General features: G+C 42.4%; 1 protein-coding gene across 11 annotated transcripts in view; it reads right to left on the reverse strand.

Annotated features, from left to right (window-relative positions):
* Window positions 1-3,285: 3,285 nt before the first annotated feature.
* Window positions 3,286-22,691, reverse strand: part of szt2 (SZT2 subunit of KICSTOR complex) — a 91,369-nt gene continuing 71,963 nt past the window's right edge. For 9 of the 11 annotated variants that reach the window (XM_019345905.2, XM_019345907.2, XM_019345910.2 and 6 more), the window contains 7 exons: window positions 20,680-20,760; window positions 19,233-19,307; window positions 10,966-11,031; window positions 7,335-7,548; window positions 5,979-6,156; window positions 5,769-5,891; window positions 5,244-5,506 (listed from right to left, as the gene is read on the reverse strand). In XM_019345905.2, coding sequence (XP_019201450.1) covers window positions 5,263-5,506; window positions 5,769-5,891; window positions 5,979-6,156; window positions 7,335-7,548; window positions 10,966-11,031; window positions 19,233-19,307; window positions 20,680-20,760 — 981 coding nt within the window. In that variant the 3' untranslated portion in view covers window positions 5,244-5,262. Of the gene's footprint in view, window positions 3,811-3,891; window positions 3,943-4,411; window positions 4,532-4,991; window positions 5,507-5,768; window positions 5,892-5,978; window positions 6,157-7,334; window positions 7,549-10,965; window positions 11,032-19,232; window positions 19,308-20,679; window positions 20,761-22,691 lie in introns of those variants that run through there. The other 2 variants (XM_019345913.2, XM_019345912.2) reach the window with 2 other exon arrangements.

Genomic DNA, 22,691 nt, shown 5'->3' on the forward strand with positions numbered 1-22,691 from the left:
GAAACATGCTGGTCATTGTGCAGAGAGCAAACATCATCTTTAAAACGGTTCCACATTTCATCATCAAACCAAAAGTCTCTCTGGCTACAGCTGGATACTCTTCCACGGTTTTCAGTGGACTGGTTATTTTTGGTTGGATGCTGGACGGTGGGGACTGAGACCAGGACTGTGCTCATAACTGTGCGTGACATTCACGGGACTGTGACGAGGTCATTCCCAGGGTGAAACTGTTCACGTGGACTAATACTGGAATGTCCTGAGACATCCGAGGGATAATACTTTGAGCTTATCTGGTTGCACTGACACAGTCGTTGATAAATGAGGTGGGTGCGAGCAGACTTTCCTCAGTGTGACTTCATCCATTTCTTGAAAATGGAAATGAAGTCAGAGGATCATCAATTTGACGCACTGGAGGAGATCAAGTATGTACTGCAGAGTCTCGAGTCCGAGAGGACACAACAGACGGTCCGGGTTTGCACAAGAAATTAATTTTTTAAATCTAAGTTTTTTTCCCCTTCATTGCAGCCTCTAAACAAAAACACTGATAGTGGTGAAAAACAAATCTATTTGATCCGGTTCTAAAGGTTGCGGGTTCAACTGCAGCCAGAGATGCAGCCAGAGATGCACCCTCCCCTTTGGAGTTCTGTCAGCCGCTGTGAAACCTGAAAGAAGCTTTTTCTATTTCATTCCAGCTGTTGCATTTTAACCCAATGATCTCTAATACCTTAATCATCTGACAGCATTAACCAACACATCTAAAAATAACACACAGACATGAAAATGTGACATGGATGGCATGAGCGGCAAAACCATTCTGGATTCATTTAATGAGACCACACATCAGTACGTTTTCTAGACATGAACCAGAATTTGAATTGTTTTCACAAACTGGTAAATGGCCTGTATTTGTATAGCGCCTTACTGGTGTTGTGTTGTCACACCTGACTGACTCAAGCTGACTTTAGTTTTAGCAGCTTCATTAAATCTTTTACTTGCAGTGTTCCAACTAGCTGGGCCTTTTTAAAATTGCAGTTATTTCCATATTTCCACTGACTGAACACCTAAATTATAATAAATGCTCTGGTATATAACCTAACACACGGTAATAACAAAGGTTTTGTGCTTTATGCTGATGATTCTGGCATCTGCAGGTTTGAAGACACTAAAGCAGGGGTGGGCAACTCCAGGCCTCGAGGGCCGGTGTCCTGCAGGTTTTAGATCTCACCCTGGGTCGGTACACTTGAACCAAATGACCAGTTCATTATCAGGCCTCTGGAGAAGACAAGACATGCTGAGGAGGTCATTTAGCATTTTAAATCAGCTGTGTTGGATCAAGGACACGTCTAAAACCTGCAGGACTCCGGCCCTCGAGGTCTGGAGTTGGACGATCCTGCGCTAAAGTTTGTCCGGAGTTTCTGTCACGACACGAAGCTGCACAGTGAAGAACAGCTCAGCACACTCTTACTCTGTAACTTGTTTATTTAACTTTACATACTGTATAAAGTGTTCTGTATATACACAATATACATGACACAGGTAGTGCAGGTTTATCTTACAGGGCTGTCTGGTTACAGTTCACATTTTGCATGATGAATAATCCAGTGTTTAACATTCAGTTCTCTTCAGTTTGTGAACCTCCCAAAGCTCAGACCTGTTTGGTTTCCTCCAAGAACGGGTTCAACTCCAGGATCTGTGAATCTGTAACTGGGAGGAGCCACGAAGCCTTCCTGTTGTGATGTAACAGTCCAGTGAGAGGCTGGCTTCGTGCCCTATTTTCTAAGCGGAGGTATGATTACCAGCCACACTGTTTGAGAGTACACACCACCACCCACATGCTTTGGAAACACTCGGCGCTGATGACATGTGGCATGCTATTATGCAAATCACCAAAGTTAATATGACCAATTTTCCTGCTTATGAAAGGCAATTTTTGTCACATTTCTCCAAACTGACTCAGGCACTTTCGCTGCATAACACCGGCAGTGTGTTCCACACATCTCCTGACAGAACGACAACAGCGTCACTTCACAGGTTTGGGAATGAAAAAGGGAGAAAATAATACACGGAAAGGCACTTCAGGGCAACAGATATGGCAGTGGGGTTCAAGTGGAAACAGGTTTGACGCATCTGAAAATTAACATAAAAGCCTTCCCACTCTGCGCACCGACATCTGGGCTGTCTCTTCTGTTTTAACACTGATGTGGCGTGAAGCTAAATACTATCAGAAGGCACAAGATCCAAGCCGACGCATTAATGAAGATGTGGAGCTTTAATGTGTGCAGAAGGCAGGTAAGTGCTGCATTATGACCAGTGAAGCATCAGTCTCAATAATGTCACTGAAGATGTTTCTCTCCGTACATCATGGTGCTCTCACTGTTCACATCCATCAGAATGTGTTAAAGAACACGGGAGCTTCTTCCAGTCGTCCACCATCAGCCTGGCAGCAGACTGAGGAGATTGGAGCAGCTTGGATTATGAGTCGGTAAAATCCTGGAAGTCATCACAAACCTCTGTACCACTAATTCGGCGAAGCCCGTTCTACTTGTGCCTTTTGAGCACCGAATGCTCTGCGTTTTTCCTTGAGTAAGAGAACAACTGAGATTGACAGATGGATGTGGAGCTGTAGCAGTCGTGGTGGTGAAGGTATGTCCTTACTCTCAACTATGACACTAGCTTTGCTTGGTGACCAAAAGAATCACATCACTGATGCAGCAGCAGAGTCCTTACGCCTGTGATGACGTGGTTCAGGCCGTCTGCTCTTAGGTGATGTTTTCTGGGCAACCAGGAGGAGACCCCGTGGCAGACCCAGCACACAGCGGAGCTGTTGGGAACGTCTCATTATCCTCACTTCCTGGAAGAACTGGAGGCAGCAAGGGATCCTCAGTTGTGGTGCCATGCTTACTAGTAGCAGTACATCTTGGGGAGGTGGAAATACGTGAAACTGGTTCTGGATTTGGCACTATGTTGGTGGAGGTTAAAGGTAAAGATATGAGCCCTGAAAAGCTGCAGCTCATCTCACCCACTCAGATCAGACTGCCAAAGTATGTGGACAGAGTAGGACTCAGTAAGACGTTCATATATGCTACATATTAAATTAGCCGGTCAAGCACTGCAAATGACTGCAAGTTCCTCAAGGAACTGGTTAATGAACAGCCAGTGATGCTGCTCAGCGTCTGCGAATTTGGCCAAATCTTTATCCTCGGCCCATTTTTAAATTTGGTTGAGAATTTTAGAGATGTTGGTGACGTATCTCCCACCTGCTACATCAAAGGTCTAAAACATCACTTTTAAACATTATTTTGTATGTTTTGATTTAAAGGGATTGCCTGCGGTTCTCTTTATCAATCTGAATTATTGGGATGTTGATCGCCCGTCTGACTCTTGAGAATAATGGTAAGAAAGGAGCTTTCGTTGTGGCGTGGTCACGGTGCTGTTTGAAGGCAGTAACTGTCACGTAGAACCTGATGACAAAGTGCTGCGAGGGAACACGTTGTAGTGTTTGCTCCACTTTATGATCCTTAACATTTAAAACTGCTTCTTAAATGCACACGAGTCCAGTATGTTGCTGTTCCCAGTCAGTGAGCTCATCATTATATAGAAAGGTTTCCTTCTGCTGTCGTTTCCATGTTTCTTGTGTTCAGCACGGACACGAGTCGGGTTTGAGTGCTATAGCAGTCCGGTCCACAGATTGTAGCACGCGGTGTTAATTACAGACTCCAGGTGATGATACATGGACACGAGCTGAGGAGGAGGGCTGCTGCCGGCCTGCGGCTGCAATGGCAGCGGCTCCCGAAACACAACCTTTAAACTCTGTGGGAGGAAGATGAAACCTGAGAACTTTGCATAACTTTATTATAAGAAAAAATAAGTCAGACGTGTATAAGAACTCACAGTTTTTCCAGCTTGGTTGTCCAGAAATACCAGAACGAAGCAGTCTGTAAACTTTGGTTCAGAACAGCCTGAAGCAAGTACAAAGACATGAGTGGACGTTAGCTGGAATGAGCTGAACAGGTGTGTGCAACACAAATGTCACCGATTTTAAAGTCCGTCTCCACAGATACAGAAGAAATATGTGTTACTGCAGTTCATGTGTTCAGCTGAAGCTCTCGGTGCTCCATCTCCTCGCCTGTTTAATCACTCGACGTCTCTTTTATGCTCTGACACGAGTCTGAACGGTGCAACATGAGTGAGATTAATCAGTGTGTCGCATTACGTGTTGCCAGTGTTTCTAGGTGAACCGAGTCTGCTAAACGATCCTGAACATTAAAGGGAACGCCTTCATTTTGTTGTTAGCTGGTAACGTCTTGCTGCCGTTTGTGAAGCCACAGCGGAGATAAGCTGATGGATACAGTGTCCACAGGGGTTTGCCACTTTGAACTCTCTAATAATTATAACATTTAAAAAAAAAAGCCTTTCTCACCAGATACTGGATGCCGTTGTCGTCGAAGTGTCTGCAGCTCTGAGGGAAGCGACTGAGCAGGACTTTGATGAGACTCTGGTACCAGGCTGGACCCATGGTCAGGAAACAGTCCTGCAGCAACACATTCACACTACAGTTACAACACTGTTCATCAGAAACTTTCATTGGGTTTCATATTCAAGCTGCAGATGTATTATTTAAAAGCTCCTCCTCCTATTTAACTAACAAAATGCTCTCCTGATGTATTCCCATCTGTTTTCATGTTTCCAGAAGAACATTTAGCTCCCCACTCACACCTCCTGCTAACATGTAATCTGTATGTGTGAGCTGATGTTTGATCTGCAGGTCATTTGCACCTGGCTGAGATCACAGTGAGAGCCTGATCACCTCCCAATGTTTCTCATAAAGTGGGAGCATAGCTGTGTGTTTCAAATGACAGGGCGTCGAGCTGCTGGCGATTCATTTGTGTAGAGTTGTGGTTCTTAGTAATCAAGGTGTTTTTTGATTGCTGATGTTTGATAGTCAGGGTCATATTTTAATCTTGATTTTAAGGCTAAAATTAGAGTCTCACCAGCTGCGGGTCGATTTCCCCCACTGACCGGCTCTGCACGGCCTCCAGCAGCTCCTCCAGCTCACTGAATGACAACTTGGCCAGCTTCAGTTTATCCAGGGCCACATGCTCGCCGTGGAACAGCCTCCTCCACAGGTTGTCCCTGCGGCAGTGACCCATGGCCTGCTCCACGCTGATCTGGATCTGTCTGCGGGCAGACGCCACCTCGTTGTTGAGAAGAGGGAACAGTGGGGAGGCGTAGAGGAGCCCTGAGCCTCTGGTCCACCGCCTGTCAGAGGGTAAAACTCGTTGCCATCACTTGGAGCCAAGGGTGCTGAGGCTTCAGACGAACCCTCCTCCCAGAGGTCCTGCTCTGAACCACGTGACCCAGAAGCCTCTGCTCGATCCTGGGAGAGCCGTCCCCCAGCTCTCCGGGATCACGGTGGATCTGAGGAAGCTTCTTAAAGCGGCGCATGTCTGCAGTGAGGCGGGGGAATAGCTCCCGCTGACTGGTCATGATCACGTAGAAGCGTAGCCTATGAAAAGGGCGCGGGATGAACAGAAACTCAGGAAAAAAAAGTCTTTTAAATTGTACCTTTAGACAGTTTATCAAGTGCCTTCAGTGATGTACTGGTAACACATTTGTTTGGCAAGTGAAACGTCCACCAGGCCTCTTTAGGGTTGTGTCAGGACATGTCAGATAAACAATGAAAAATCAAACATGGTGTCAGCCCAGATATGAGTAACTGAGACAACCTCTGTAAAACAGTCTCACCAGTGACTGCTATACATCCTTACCTGAGCAGATGCCGCTCCCCGTCTGACTGCTCCTCAAACGGAGCAGCGTTGTGACACACCACCAGGGAAACGTCAAAGTCATCGTGGTGGGGCAGACCGTCCAGATCCTTGTAAGAGCCCGAACTAAAGCAGGAGAAGCCAACAAAGGTAAAGTTAAGCAGCAAATATGAGGAGAGAAGGTTTATTGTGAGGTTAAAGCTGTTTCTCCACCTGTTCCACAGAGCCACCAGGGCATACTCGTGAAGGTCAGGCATCGCCTTCTTGTTGTCAGTGGCCACCGCAGCCTTCGACATGCGGAGCGGCTTCATGCCATACGTGCTGGCGTGGTCGGTGATGTAGTTGTAGAGCTGGTGAGCCGTTATCATCCCCGTGGAGATGGAGAAGCTCCCTGATTTACACAAGGATCACAGACGCTCAGAAAGACAAACACAGTTGCTCCTGTCCACACAGAGCCTGAGAAGCTCTGATGGAAAAACAAAGCAAATATCCGTCATCTCCAGAACGACTGAGAGAACGCTCCTGCTGACGCCCAAACGGAGGTGGGACACAGAGCTTACAGAGGAATTGAAGCCGCCCGGGAACTGAACTCGTCTTTGCTCCAGTGAAACAATTTCAAATATTTACTCTGAATATAATTTCATTTGGTTCGTTTGGTTTGCACTGACCACCAGAGGGAGCTGGAGAAGATGCTCAACATGAACACAAATTCACCTCAGCAGACTTCCACAACTCGTGCTAGGAAAAAAAAGTTCATTAACCATCTCTGTGGATGATTCAGATTTACCTGCAAGGTGGGAGTTTGTTTAATCCAAAAGGTCTCGGTGCACTTATTGTTTTCTGCACGTCTGCATAGTTTAAGCTTAGACAGCAGAGTTGCTTTGTTTTTTTAAAATGACCACAACATACATAAACACTGTGCTGTGAGTATCTTCAGTGAAGTCACAGCACAAAGGGACATTTTCAGATGCAAGTCTTTGTTAAATGAAGCTGGTGGAAAGACTTCATCTCATGACAGCGTATCAGGGACCATTAGGTAAAAGGGGGAAACGTTGAAAGCCAGAGGGAAAAAATACAAATTAAAGTTATAACCTTGCACTTTTTAAGGTTGGATAAACCTAATCGCACCATAAAAATGGGGACTGTGAGGAGGTGCAGCTATATGGTGGATATTACTGCATGCTTAGTTTGTATTTCCCATCCAAACCAGTGTGTGTTTGCTTTTTGTGTGGGACCTGACCCGTTCCACAGTCGGACACGTCCAAATGCTTCTGATCACATGATGATTTTTGTGCCTAGTTTTCATTTATTTGTCAGTTTGTTTTTTTCTGGTCTTTGTTTTTGGTGACTTCTAGTTTTAAATTGTTCCCTTCAGTAAATGCTCTGTACACCGTTCACTGTGTCTTTTATTTACTTTCACTGTAAGTTCTGGCGGCTGCTGTCAATTTTGAAAAGCTATAAATCGTGGCAGAATTAAAAAAACATGATCAAGTCAATATCATTATCATCACATGGGATTCGGATGTAGTCAGCAACACCGCCCATTTCATGGTGCAACACCAGAATCACCTTGAAAGACGTGGTTGCGGCCGAACTTGGGGATGTCCGGGTGATGGGAGATGAAGTCGTCCAGGAAGTCGGTGAGCTGGTAGCCTTGCCGTAGCGTCATGTGGCAGCCGACCAGGTACTGGTGAACCACTCGCAGGTGGAAGTCGTAGCTGAAGGAGTGAACGTGCATGGTGTCCCTCACTTTATCACACTCCTCAGTGAAGAGCATGGAGAGCTGCAACAGAAGGTGGGGAGACGGTCATCACCGGGACAGCGTGACTCGCTGACACAGACGGGAAAAAGAAGGCGCACCAAGACGATGCAGGAGGTACTCTAACTCCAAACTCACGTCAGTCTGAATACCTCTGGAAAACTGATCTGGCAGACAGCACTAACTCTGAACGTCTATCTGTGCGATCATCCATGTATGAAACTGTTTTGCATTTGAAGGGAAGGACCTGCTGTTCCAGCCACTCCAACAGAGACTGCTTTGTACAGCACACCTTAAGGCCCTGCTGCACTGTGACTCCCATTGCTCCTTAGTGAGAAGCTTTTGTAAGCAACTTTGATATCAATCAGATTCATAATAATATCCTTTTTAATTAAATCCAGCTTCAAAAGGGAGCTGACAAAAGCAATAATTGCAAATGCAAATGGCTGCAGTGAGAGGCTGTGCTGTGCAGTTAATTACAGCACAATAAGAGTTTACAAGGAGCTGTAATTGCTACTCCTGCTTTTACTTTGATCTGGACCATTTGCCTGGAACGTGCACAAAAGAAGCTTCATTATATCAAAGAGCCAAGAAAAGACTGCACAGCGTTCTGTAGCTCCAGACTTTCCTCTCGTCGCTGTCTGGAACCTTTTCCTGCCTCGACACTTGTCCAGAAACTGGCAAAAGGGCAGAAGACTTTCATCAGCACCCTCACCGCAGAGATAAGAATGAGGAAGAATATTCTTTTGCACACAGGAATGAAAAGATGAATATTAACTTTTCTCTCCCCAGCGGTGTTCCTGCAGTCTGGCAGACAAATTAAGTGTGACCTCCTGGCCTGTTATCTATGGAGCCCGGAAGCCAATGGGACTGCACGGCTCTCTTCAGTTCAGAGGTAGTATAGTTCCTGTGTGTGTCCTCCTTGCTATCACGCTAACATTTATTATTTCCTAACCTGTAATCCCAAATGGTTCATGTTCTAGTTAATTAAACACTCCGTGTAACTTTGACAAGAACAAATTGCCAGTTTGAGTCGTGGGGCTGCAGCTCGTCTCCTGTCAGCGGCACTCGGTGGAAGTGAAATTAATGACAGCGGCTGCATTGACGGGAGGAGCTGTAATCACCGAGGTCATACAAGAAGAAGAAAAAGAAGAGAATACAAAGCAAGCTGATTGAAAGAAAGACAAGCGGAGTCACGAGAGGGAAGCTTTCAGACTGTGACATCCATCCATACGTCCTGTGAGGCTCTGCATTTTCACTCCTGGAAAAAAGACAGAGTACTCACATTTTTGTAGTAGTACTATCACAATGCAGTGATCTGAAACCCAACAGGAGTAACAACAGTTATCCAACTGTGATGTGTGTATTACAACTGCAAACATGCACTCACAGCCACTTTACCAGCTACACCCTTCACCTTCAGCACTGCCTTAGTGCTTTGTGGCAGAGATTCAACAAGGTGCTGGCACCATTCCTCATGGGTCATATTGACATGATAGTGTCAAACACATGCTGTAGATTTGAAGTGAGTCTCCTGTTACACCACATCCTGAAGGTGCTGTGTGGGATCAGCACTTTGAACCTTTGATTACAGCAGAATCCTTTTCATGTTCAAGAAACCAGTTTCAGATCCTTTGAGTTTCCTGACATGGCGTGTTCTCCAGCTGGAGGACGGGTACATGGTGGAGATTCATCAGAGCAGATAATCTTCCAAACTGTCCAGTATCGGCGAGGCTGTGGAAATTGTAAGCCTCGGTTTCCTGGTTTTAACTGGACGCAGCAGCACTCAGCGTGGTCTTCTGCTGCTGTAGAGCTTCTGACTCGAGGTTAGATGTTTTCAGGGATGCTGTTCTGCATACACTGGTTGTAATGAGCAGTTGACCGAGTTATTGTTGGCTTCCTATCAGCCAGAAGCAGCTTGGCCAATCTCCTCTGACCACTGGCACCTACTGGACCGTTCTCTGTAAGCCCTACAGGTGTCTGTGGTGAAGAATCGCACATTCATGGTCACCTAAATAACATTTGCTGCTGCTCGGATTGAACTTCAGGTCTTCTTGACTATGCCTACATGTCTACATGCAGTTGCTGCCATGTGATTGGCTCATTAGATATTTGCAGTGTTGGTGTCTCTAATAAAGTGGCTGGTGAGTGTATAATTCTCTGCCTATACATGTATTTAGTACCTGATTTTCTTAACAGTAAAATGATGTAGTGCTATTTAACCATGAGGATATGTTAGTGTGAGTGTTGCAGTACGTTTGCTTTCTCTGGCTGCTTGGTCAGGTCGAGGCACAGAATAATTACATACATCACTAATAATGATCAAATACTCAAACTTAAGACTGCCACAGCTCATTGCAAATTCTAAAAAATCTTCTTCAGCTCACGGTAACCTAATAATCACAGACTGGAGACCACACAAGCTTGTAAAGCTTCTCCTTTTTTGTGCGCTTTCAGTGATTTATTTTCATCTTTTGACCTTTTTCTTCTATAATTTTTTTTTTTAATGATTATTTTAAAATCTAGACATTTAAACAAACTCCTTGTGGCCCCACCCTCACAGCCTGCACTTTGCCACCTACCATTATACTGTTAAATAACACTTACATTTAGCTTTACATTACAAAGAAAATATATCAAAACAGTCAGAAAATATTAGAAGAAAAATCGATGAAATGACTCAGTGATGGCATGTTTCAGTTGTAGACTGTAGCTACCATCACGCTGTGGCCCAATACAACATATACTTACTCAGATATACAGTTATTAACACCAACTGGTCACTAACAATTTAAAAGGATTTAAATGAATTAATAGTTCTGTATAAATTCTGTATAATAGAAATTATACAGAATTTTCCAGTATCATTGTCTGTAGCAGCGGAGCAGCAGAAGCAGCAGTTTACATTCTGTGTAATTCAAAGACTGAACCTTCACACCTGAACACAGGCCCTAGCTCCAAACACCACCTGGCTGCTAAAGAAGAAGAGGAAGAAGAGGAAGAAGAGGAAGAAGAGAAAGAAGAGAAAAAGGGCAAAAGAATAAAAAAAATTAGCTCCAACACCCAAAACACCCAAACCAACAACCACAGAGAAGACAGCCTGTTGAAAACAGAAAAGGAAAAGAAAATCATAGAGGTGCTTGGCTCTGACCTGATCCTCAACAAAATCAGGTATAACTGCATCATTTTTATTGCATAACTTAAGTCTGAGTCCCTGCCTTAAGCTAAAGATGCGCTTTTACAGTCAAGCCGTAAGTTGCAGCAACAGCAGCTCCCACAGTGCACTTGATTTAACATGAAACCCAATCATTCCCACAGAGACAGACAGGTAAACTTGAAAGGAAAGAGACCAGGACTGATGAGAGCAAGCATAGAGTGGCGAAGAGGGGTGGAGCCTGATTGTAGTGAGACACCCCTCCCTTGAGAATGGCTGGGACATACCGCACAGTCAGATACTGGTGTGGCATCTGGAAACGGCTTGCAACGAGGTTTGGTGAGGAGGCTGCCCTGATGGAGAGATGACATGAGGTGGGACTAGGCAGACACAGAGACACACAGACAGATGGATGGAAAGGAAGACTGAAGATGTACTAAGAGATCAAATAAAACCATTTCACACTACAAATATCCACATTACATACACACTTTACAACTGTGGACTTTTCCCAAGGTGCTGTAGAATGGATGTTTATTATTTTTAGTGTGACACTAACCAGCTAAACATAGCTTCACTTAACAGTAACAGGCATCTTGGTTAGTAGGCAACTACTTGTAGATAACCCGACTTCAGTCATAAGACTGATATATCCATCGACCAGCCCCAACATTAAAACCACCACCCTGTGGTTAAGCTGCATTGGAACAGGGACGTTCAGTGAGAGGATCAGGCTACTTCCCACAGATGCACCGTCAGACTGGGATAGGGGTGTTAGGAGGCCAGCTCAATGATTGGGCTCATTGTTGTGTATTTCAAGCTGTTCCTGATAATAATCACATGATATGTGGTTTTAATGTTGGGGCTGATCCATATCTATTAGCAAACTTTACGCTTCATTCGTTAAGTTGGCGTCACTTCCCTAACAAGCTGTCTGCTATGGCTAAGAGTCCCTTATTTCTCAGTATTTACCAGAACACTGTCAAAGCAGTAACCCATTAACTTTAATGCACGCTGCTGTAAACCCAAAATACTAATGCAACACTTCTAATTTGTGTTTATTTATAAATACATTTTATACTGACAGCACTAACAAGTGCTAACGAATGAATTACCACAGTCCTGAACACCGTCTGAAACTTTGCATGTGTGCTGGCTAATTAAATTCACTGAGTGATCAGAGGAACACGAGAAAGAATATTTGAACAAATTAAAGTAGAAAAAAATCTGCATCTTAATATGGAAAAGATTCCACAGTATTTTCACATTTAGGTTATCATGTTAGGAAAAACACGGAAGTGTTACTGTTAAAGGGGAATTAGTTATTGTCTGTATGCAGCCGATTGTGATGGCTTATTGAAACACTGCTCCAGATGGAGCTGAATAAAAAGACTGAAACTATTTACTCTGATATTATTGTCTCAGGCACAGATCAAGCCCACTTTCCAATCAAATCCTTTTGCTTATGAGGGGCATCCAATGAGGAGAAAGATGGCTTAAAAGGGAGGTTTTTTCAGACGGATGATGAACTGAGGGGTTGCACTGATATTATTGATATTAACAAGGATTGTTTTGCAAACAGTGCAAAGCTACTGTAACAGAGCCAAAGGACAAAGGCATGAACTGGAGATCAATGGGTCCCCTTTAATGTTCCAAATGGTCAGCATGAGCAGAGTTCTCATTCTTTTATATCTGTGTGTTTCCTTTCTCACATGTCAACAAGTCTCCTGTTTAAAGTGTTTCAGCAACATCGTCATTTAAATGCAAAGTATTTTCTAAATTGTTTAAAATTATCTGTTAATTAAGAAGTAATTCATTGCTTTTGTGGTGTATAATGTTCGTGCCAATGTGAAGAGCCACTTCAGAAAGTGCTCTCACCTGTAAATACTAACTGCAATTATAACTCCCTGTCTAACACAGGGAATCAATCTCTGGGTTTTACAGAGAGAATTCATTTTAAACATAAAACACATTGTTTACGCTTAATTTACTCAATGTCAAGCTTTTTTTGAGGATTTATGGACATCTTTAATTCACAATAGCTGCAACGAATGCAGCCTTTCTTCCTTTCTCAACACTTAAACCCTTTTGCCTCCCCACTGTGCTTAGAGGCACAGGCTCTTTCATCACAGTCAACCTCTCACATCACTTTGTAGACATCCTGACAACACCACCGGGAGGGAAACAAACAGCATGACATCTTTCAAAACATCTTTCTCTGCCTTCGTCACATCAAAGTGCACCGACCCCCAAATCTGAAAATGGATCAGTCACAAGTGGGAGAGATGTTCACCTAATATAGAAGCAGAACAAGGACCGAAGCCGCTGGCACTCGGGATAAGAGCTGAATCTTCAAGGTCTGAAATTCTTCAAAAATCCACAAACAGATGTGAAAAAGTGCACCTCTGCTCATGCACAGAACAAACAATCACAGCTTTATGCACAAGGGAACACGCATAAAGTTGTACTTTGGCTGACAGTACTTCCTGTGAGCCATCCTAAAGTAGAAATGTCATTTATACAAGACAGAGGACATTTCATTTAAGAAAAACCCTTCTTCCTAGTCTATGTAAAGAAAAGTCAGACAAAGTTTAATGGCAATTAGCTTATGTTGTCTTTTTTTTTTACTGGATATTGCTGTGTCATTGTAACTTGACTTTAAAATTCATGCCTAACCTACGAGGCAGATTAATGCAGGGTCTGATTATTCTTCCTTCATATTTACACTTCCTGTTACTCGATATAAAAACTGATGGTCCTGTTTCAGTTTTTTATGGTTTGATTAATGAACTCCCCCAGAAGTGTTATTGTGGGATTTTCATTTATATATTTATTTTTTTAATCTCTGGTTGCCATTGGTTACCTTTTCTTCGTGTTTCCTGTTCATGGCTCCTTGACAGTTACCTTTCCACTCAGACCATTTCTGATCATGTAGTCTTGAATCCTCCATTTATCTAATTTCCTCAGTGTTTTTAAGGACACACTGCACACCATGCCAGACACAGTGCTTAAAGATATCAGACCAGCACCCAGTGTGAGGTTTATGCCGCAGCTGCTCTGAAACAGCAGTACTGGTAATTAAAATCCTCTTTTATACATTTCTGTAATGGTTAGTCCACCAGTATGTGCAAGTCTTTCATCTAAATGATGTTTCATGTTAGAATATAGTTACTGTTATTATCCATTAACTTTTCAGATGTATTTTTTACCAAAAAGCAGAAGAAAAAAAAAAGTGAAGTATATTATTATCTTTATAAGATGCCAAATTACAGATAATGACTTAATTAACCCTTTCATGCATAGTGGTGCCTACAGTGGACACAGCTATTCAGAGGCTGTTTCCTGTGTTGGTGGTAAACTTGCACATAAAGCAGTATATTGGACACTGATGTGTCGCCCCATACACACCAGTGAGAGTGAACACGTAAAAGACTTTGAAAAGCTCATGTTTAAAAAAAATGAAGTTCAAAGATCTTTTTTTCGTGCCTAACGATGAATAAAAATCCAGATTGAGGTCGTCATAATTCATGCATGAAAGGGTTAAATAACCATCAGTGTTGGTCAAGTTACTTGAAAAAAGTAATCAGTTTCTAATTACTGATTACTTCCCCCAAAAAGTAATCCCGTTACTTTACTGATTACTTATTTTCAAAAGTAATTAATTGCTTAGTTACTTAGTTACTTTTTAAAAACACGATTTACAACCTGAATAGGTGATAAAGCGATAGATCTTTCAGCCCAATTCTACTTTTTCTGCATAATTCATCATACAAAATGTAATCAAATGGAAACGTCTCTTTTTAAAACGTTAAATCTTTTAACTTTATGCATCAAGCAAAAATTAAATTATATGCAACATTCTCTGACTGGAAGAAATTTGTTTAACATTTAAACCTATTTTCTGCACATTCCAGCACATAAAATAAAATTATTTGTTTTTACACTCACTCTTTCAAATAGATGCAAGTAAAACACAGCAGAAAATAAATAAAATCAAAGACTAGCGGTCCTGTTGCTCTATTTTCACCTGTAAAGCAGGACTGCGGTAGGCGGAGGTTTACCCTGGTGCAGGTGTGCCGCAGCGGTCAGTGGAAGAATCCGCGAGTTTCTCTGTGAATTTCCCATTACAGTCGTAGCGCACTCGCTGCTTGCTTGGAAGTTTAGGGGTTTTTCGCTGTAAAAAGAAGTTTTCTTCCCACGCACAGTGGACGCTAATGTTTTTGTCACTTTTTATGGAATCAAACTCAAAGTAAGGTCAGTACTTCCACGCTTTAAACGCTGCACGCTCATACTCTCTCCGCACTCGATATATTATCCATTGTTGATCTGCAGACAGCTGTTGTCACGGACGTCGCACTCGCTTACGTCACTGTCATGAGACACTCTTGCAAAAAAATCACAGTTTTAGTAACGCAGTAACGCAGCGTTCCTACGGGAAAGTAACGGTAATCTAATTACCGTTTTTGCAATAGTAATCCTTTACATTACTTGTTACTTGAAAAAAGTAATCAGATTACAGTAACGCGTTACTGCCCATCTCTGATAACCATAAAGAAGCCCTGTGTGCCAGTTGCTATCTGCCTTAAAAAATAATAACATCATTTTTTCGTTTCAAACTTTGACAGTTTTCTAAAATATCTGTTTTTGATTTTATCACAGTGTTTATTATTGTGTAATAAATTCATTCATTCATTCATATACAGCTAACAGCTCTTTGGAAATCCATTTTTGGAACCAAACCCACATATTTCACAGATTAAGCTAAAAAAAATGGAAACAACCGTTTTGTTTTCCTGACAGGCTGCAGTAACACAGCTGTACAAATGTAACACAAACAACGCTGATTCATCCTTTGACTTTAGTAACTTCTGTATGCTTGAATGATTTATAGTGAAGTGTTAACTGGCCAAAAACTAAAAGATGTTCCTCTGACACTGGTCCAGGACTAGAACTAATGATGAGAGCATCAAATGGCTGTTTAATCGTCCTTTTGTTTCTAAAACTTGGAAAAGGTTCCAAAGAACTTTTGTTGTTACTTTGACTCTGGTGTCTTCTGGCTACAGGAGTGTTGTAAGCATATTATTTTATGCATCAGACAATAATACATTTGATAAATAATGAATCTTTAAATGAAGCCATGTGGTGCATGCTCTAACAGACAAGGTGAAATGAGATGGAAAGTGCAACATGGCTGATAGGCAACAAAGTTTTTGAGTTTAGGACTCCACAGGTTTCATTTTGGTCAAGTAAACTACTGTCAGGGGACCGAGCTGCAGGCTAAAGCCACAAAGTCTCAGCAATAGTCCACCAGTGTTGAATTTTACATAAAATATTTGGCGTCCAGATTGATGGCAGCAACTGTTACTCGTGCATGATCGGAGGAGACCTCCTCCCTTCAGCTAAACACCAGGTCTGAAACTGGAGGCAAATTTAAATATTCACCTGAAAAACAACATGAGGCCAAATAAAAATCAGCTGACTTTTCGCAGAACTAAACAGCTCTGCAAAAAGCTGAATTAACACCCATTTAGATTGAAATGGGCTTTTAAAAAGTTCCACTTTGTCACAAAAAGCAGGCAGCTTTGCATTTGTGCCTGTTATAACATACTTTTTCTCCTTGCAGTAATACATGGGTTGGGATGCACAGCAGGAAACAGTACAGAGCAGTAGACCCAATGAAGTCTGAAAAGTGACACAGTGTGAATAACAGCCTGGATGGTGAAAGTACTGGAGCAAAGTTATTTTCTTTCCAGATGAACAGTCACTGCTGGACAGCATCAGGATTTCATCTTCACAGACAGTTTGAACTCAAAACAGAAAAATATATACACCTGTGTCTGGAATGGATGGAAGCAACAAACAAATGTTAGCTTTTATGTGGAGATCAAGAAAACGCGAATATATTTTTAAAAATCCATTTGTGATTGAATCTATTTCCATAATTCCTGAACCTGCTTTTCGTGCCATTCTGTCAGCTTCATATTCATAAATATAACACATTTAAAATGAAGTTAAGACTAAAACTCGGGGTGAGACTTGTAAGACATGAATGCTGTTATTAGGTCTGATTCTTTAGCGATTGCCTCGCTATTTCCAGATTCTTGTTTCATTATCTGAGTCTCAGCAGAAAGAAAAAAAAGCCTTTATTGTTGCTGCTCCTCTGACACCAGTTTGATGCCGTTTTATGCAAATATCAGAAAATAACATGCCAGCATTGATAAAAGGAGTTGATAAGCTTGGAGGTACACGAGTTTGCAGACCTGGAACATTTGGAGCAGGATCTTGTTTCCTCCCTCTATGACTGAGAAGTTCTTAGTTTAGTTTCACAATCTAGTGTTTCCGAGCCTAAAGGCAGGTTAGGTGAGAAGTGAGTCCAAGAACATGTTTCTCATTTCATTTTTCCCCCAAATCACGGCTCTGCTCCATGATACTGGCCCTGCAGGTGAGACTGAGGTATCTGGGGTTTAACAATGTCCTGTGACAGTGTGAATGTGAGCTCCAGCACACACAGCAGCATAAATGCAGGACAGCGGCACCATTTTTGCTCAACACTACAAACACAAATTTGTCCACTTAAATAACATTAAAGTTGAGAGACTGCTGATTACACAGGAAATAGTGGGACTTCCACAGAGAGTCTAAAACAGCCAGACCGATTGGTCAGAAGTGCTCGACAGGATGATCTCGAACAGAAACCAGCAAATTTAAATTCAGTGAGAGTTTTGATTGGATAGGATCACTTCCAGAACCAGCTGATGTCCTTGCTACTGTACTGTGTTTTGAATAAATGTCACTTTCACTGACCTGATACTCTACTCTACTCTACTCTACTCTAATATGTGAAGACCTTGAAATACTAGATCTCCTTCACTAGGCGCAGCAGCCTTCCCGGCCCTGAGTGGGCACTCTACCTGCTTCCAGCTGATGGCTGAATGATGCAGCGGTCCTACACCCAGCCTACAGACAGCCTTGAAGATTACTGCCTATATGTTGTAGCTGTTTACTGTCACCAAGAGAAACGTGCCCCCTGCAGTCTCCCATGTGTGCTGCTGTAGTTTGGGGGGTTTTTTGCACTGCTCCACTGTCGCCCATTTTTTTGTTCCAGCACCTTCTCCATGAAACCAGCATTGAATCTACACATATCATCATCCACATCAGGCTACATACTGTTGGGTCACTGGAAGACTGCAAGCTAGCATGCTTGTATTTGTTGCTTACCCCACTGATTAAGCTCTGCATATGCAAATACCCACTCAAACTGCCACAAATCCTGTACCATAAAAACGCACTAAGAACCAAGTCTGAGGACTTGAAAGTGCTAAATCTCAAATCCTAGATCCTTCCACTTGGAGGTCAATGAAACCAAGATAAGCAGGTCATCTGCTAAAAGCTAAGATAGATAGATGCTCTTCAACCTTGAACTTCTGAATGCTACGAAGAGAACAGCTTTGGGTCCATCGAGGAGTGCTTGGATAGCTGTAGCCTGTTTGATCACTGCAGTGTCTCATAGATGGTTATGGCAGGCACTGTTAAGTTGCACCACCTTATGATGACAAATTTACCCTAGCTGGACCTGACATGACAAGTAGATGCAAAAAACAACAGTGGAGGTTATTCTGTCTTAGCCAGAGGATTATTTTAAAATCTGTATCTGCTTCTTATTTATTAATAACTGTGTTTCTGCTCACGGTGGATAAACAGACAAAGAAAAGGGTGGAAATTACATCGAAAGACAAGTAAAGAAATGGGAGAGAACACATTGTAAACCAGACTAACTGAACAGCTGTTATTGACCATAGCAATGAACACATGGCTCTTAAACTGCATCCATATAAAAAACTTCACAGAGCAATAATAATATTCAAGTGTAGCACGAACAGAAGAGGCAAAATAAAACTAAACTACAGTAAAGACAAGCTAGCATAAAAAAAAACTGTGTGGTTCATCTCTTCACATCACACAGCAAATACCATAACAAGCTTCTGTCAGGGACTAGCTTTATTTAAATGATTATTTTATCTTATCTTTTATTTTGCTTTACTGCTAACAGCTGGGAAGATCTAATCAGAGTGATAAAATCAACATGTCTGCTCACCTGAGGCACTAATGGTGTTTTTTAAACACCAGAAACCCTGAAGGAAACACTCAGACTACAGGAATTTATTCACCATTTATACTGAAAGAGTTTAGATGTATCTTGTTTTAAAAAAAAAATCTACATTTTGAAGATAAACAGAGTTTTAAAAACTGCTTTAATTTCCAGTATATCAGTTCCTACAAAAACTGATTTAAAAATATAAATCTGACCTGGCCAAAATCTCGTATAAGAGCCTCAGCAGACCAGTGATCAGCCCAGTCAGAACCCCAAACCTTCACTGGAGTCACAGAGTACCTGAACTTACATGATAGACACAGATCGGCACTCCTGCCCTCCCACTGTGGTCATTTGTGTTCTGGGTTGTGTTTCCTTTTCTGTCTTTTATGTTCTTGTTCAGGACACAGAGCTCAGTGTTGTGTGTCCACACAGCAGTGCAGATCAGTGTCAAGCATTTACCTGCGAGTTGACGGTCTGGCCCATGGGAATACGGGAACACTCCAGTGCATACTGCTTCACACAAAAGTAACAGCCCTGGTGGAACGACACAAAAGACACAAGCCTACTCAAAAACACAGTTTTACTTAATAAAATAATCCATAAGACTGCTCACTGCATACTGGGAGTAGAGTCAATGTGCTGCTTTTCAGGAGAGCTGAAGGCTTGTAAAAAATAAAAAAATCTATCCTCACCATCACAACAAACAATATGTCGAAAGGTCAAAATGTTTCACTTCTAACTAAGGATGAGGAAACAGCAAAAACAAACACATAATGCCAGGATATCAGACCACACACACAGCATGGGGTCAAATACACAGCACTGTCACAACAACACTAATTGCACATTACTCCCACTCTCATTAACAGGTTTTGGCAAACACTGGCTTATTTCGCTTGTCTCAGACCAGCTGTGTTATGTCTCATATGTTAAGTCTCAGAAACTACACAGTAAACAAAAAGGTTGCCATTACAATCTGCGAAGAAGACCTTAGATAGTTGAACACGACTGAAGGCCTAAAGAAAGATGCTAGAGTGGAAAGTGTGGGAAACATGAGTTACTCAGTTTGACCCACGATGCAGGCTGATACTGATTCACTCTGTTTGCAGTGGGAGCACTGCTGACACTCAGATACTGACCACAGCTGAGCACTGACCATTAGATTTGTCCACTGTTTAAAAAAGCTCATCTTCAGGTACAAATGCTTTACTAGGAATGCTCGAGAGCACTCTGGCAGCACAGCGTTTCATTGAGACACTTTGGATCCTACGATACAGAATATCCACAGAAGTAGTGTAATGCAAGTACCTGACACCAACTGCCTGCTGTTTAACTGGTCGACCCACTGCAAACAACATGTTCCTCCAAGCATTAGTTTCCTATCACTGTTGTAATAGTTTGGGCTTTAAGCAGGCCGGTACTGTTGAGAGCTACCAGTAGGATGCGGCTGTTGGTCAGTGCAGTGTGTCGCGCTCTCCTTCGCAGTAATTTGACAGCAAGGTGAAAAGTGACACCAAGCTCAGCGTTTTTATCTGAAGTTGAACACTTTTCAACTTGCTCAGCACCTCTTCTCACTGCTGCCTTTTTTAGCATCTTGCAACACTGCAGCTGAGGGAACAAACACGACTAGAAACAAAGTGTTAGAAATGCTGTTCAGTCGGTCTGCTCCTTTAATCCAACTATGAACCGATTTCTCCAGGATCAGCGGAATAACTGCGGTGAACTTTGGAAACGATCCCCATGATCCATCATCCCTTTAAATATTTAACATTTAACCATCACATTAGATTTTTCATCATTATCTAAGTATTCTGCTTTCATACAACGCCTGTGTCAAAGAACTAAAAGAATCAACCTACTATGATGTTAGCAAATATAGAGTATTAGTGAGGACAGTGCTTCTCACCTGAAAAGCCAGTTCCATCAACACGATGCCTCCTGGCAGCGCCCTCTGCAGGTGATACGCGGTGGTACCAGACGCTGCAGCCTGAAGGTCACATCAGTCACAGAACAGTTTGTAATTGTAACATTTTTTCATTATTTAATCTCTACATTAAGATTTTAAATGCACACCACCTTTATGAGTAGTATAGTACTACTACAGCACCCTCATCAATACTAATCTAATAATGTATATATTCTTTATTGTAACAAAATACTGTTTCTAAAGCAACGACAGTACAGTCGCACAAACTGTTGTTCCTGCTGTGTGGACTGACTGCTGTGCAGGTTTGGAAAGGAAAGGACTGGTATGAAAGTGAGGACTGTCATCTCAGCCTAATGGGATTTAGGTCTTATTTATGCACATATGAGCCACTGTGGTGTGGCCCTCCATGCTGTGCAGAGGCTTTCATGGTCTCTGAAACACCAGGGAGCATACAAACAAAGCATTGAGTGGAGGGGGGGCAGCACCAAACGTAGCTGTGCTACAGAGCTCCTCGACGCTGACGAACATTATTATTGTGTTTATGGCTTTTAAGCGAGCGGCCGCTCTTGCTTCCTGCAGGTTTGAAGCCGTCTGCTCGTCTCTCCGGTGTTTCACAGAAGGCTCATCCAAACTTGTACAGATGTCCACGAGGTTCATGCTGCCCCAGTGGAGCCAACGTGCTTGTTGCAAGAAGCATGCGATGTCACAGTAGGCACGCCTTCACTTGCTTTTGACGTAAGACAAGCATTGTGTTTTTGTTTAATAAAACACACCAGTGTGGGATTAGATCATCATACAGGCAGAAGTTCCTGCTGTAGATTAGCTCAGACATGCCAGATTACACGCTAAAGCATGCCAACTTTCATGACCTGACGCTGTGATATCACTCAGAAGGAGACATTTAAAGGTCTTAATTTCTAATCTAAAAGCAAAGTTTTCTTTTAGCATCTCTGTAAATCTCCAGACATGGAGGGAGGCAACGTCGGTCATTTACCGACTCATTTACATACGAGTCAATAAATATGCAAAAGAGTCCAAAGCTCTGTGATGTGTCCGACAGCATCAAGGCACAAATTTTAAACTTCTGACTGATGCAGTGAGCGATGGTCAGGCTGATGTTTTCACAGACGAGTGTGGCTGCAAAGCCAACAAACGACGCAGGTCACATTTCTTCAGAGGCCCATTTATTAACAAGGCTTTCTACCTGCAGCATGTGTCCAGTGCATAAGTGCAATTCAGACCTCAGCTTCGTAAGAGACAGATGATCAGGCACGCAGCTTATATTTATATTGTAAAGTCTGTCACTGTGAATCTTTTCCATTTCTCTTTTTACTTAGCTGGCTGTAGTTTTCATGTTCAAACAGCAATGACATAAAAGGTGACATCATTAACAGCTGGGACAGAACGGGATCTGGATTTTCCTCCTACTGTCGCAGGACCACAAGTGATGAAACTGAATTTTGTGATTTCGCTATTCTTCTCACTGTATCCTGTTTCAGGATGCAGCACCTTTGCACAGGTGTGTGAGCATGTTAGTAAAAGAGGCGCTTTATGTCACTTTTGGCACACGTCCTCTCACCCAGCAGGTAAACGTTATGTTTGCCCAATAAGACGTGACTGTGTCTGAGTAGGTGCAGCTGCTGGTGCTTGAAGAGTGTGATTAATTACAATAAATACACACAATGAAAGTTTCCTACTTTAAAACCAGTGAATCAGACTGATGTTCCTGTTTATCCGACATTCATATTTGTTAGGTGCTGAAGTTGTGCCACAGAGGAACTTCTTACATGCCATAACTCATTCAAGTTAGCAGCAATGAAAAGGTTACCACTGCCTGAATAACAAACAAAACAGTTTCTTGACCCCCCTGAAGCAGCGCTGCAGTCTTTTTCCATTATTGCATCATTACACATAGTTTTTACACCGTCTTTGGGAACTCATAACTGTTTTTTAAAAATACAGAAAATTGTAAAACGTCTCACTGTGCATGA

Source organism: Oreochromis niloticus, linkage group LG15, assembly GCF_001858045.2.
Source record: "Oreochromis niloticus isolate F11D_XX linkage group LG15, O_niloticus_UMD_NMBU, whole genome shotgun sequence".
Classification (NCBI taxonomy): domain Eukaryota; kingdom Metazoa; phylum Chordata; class Actinopteri; order Cichliformes; family Cichlidae; genus Oreochromis; species Oreochromis niloticus.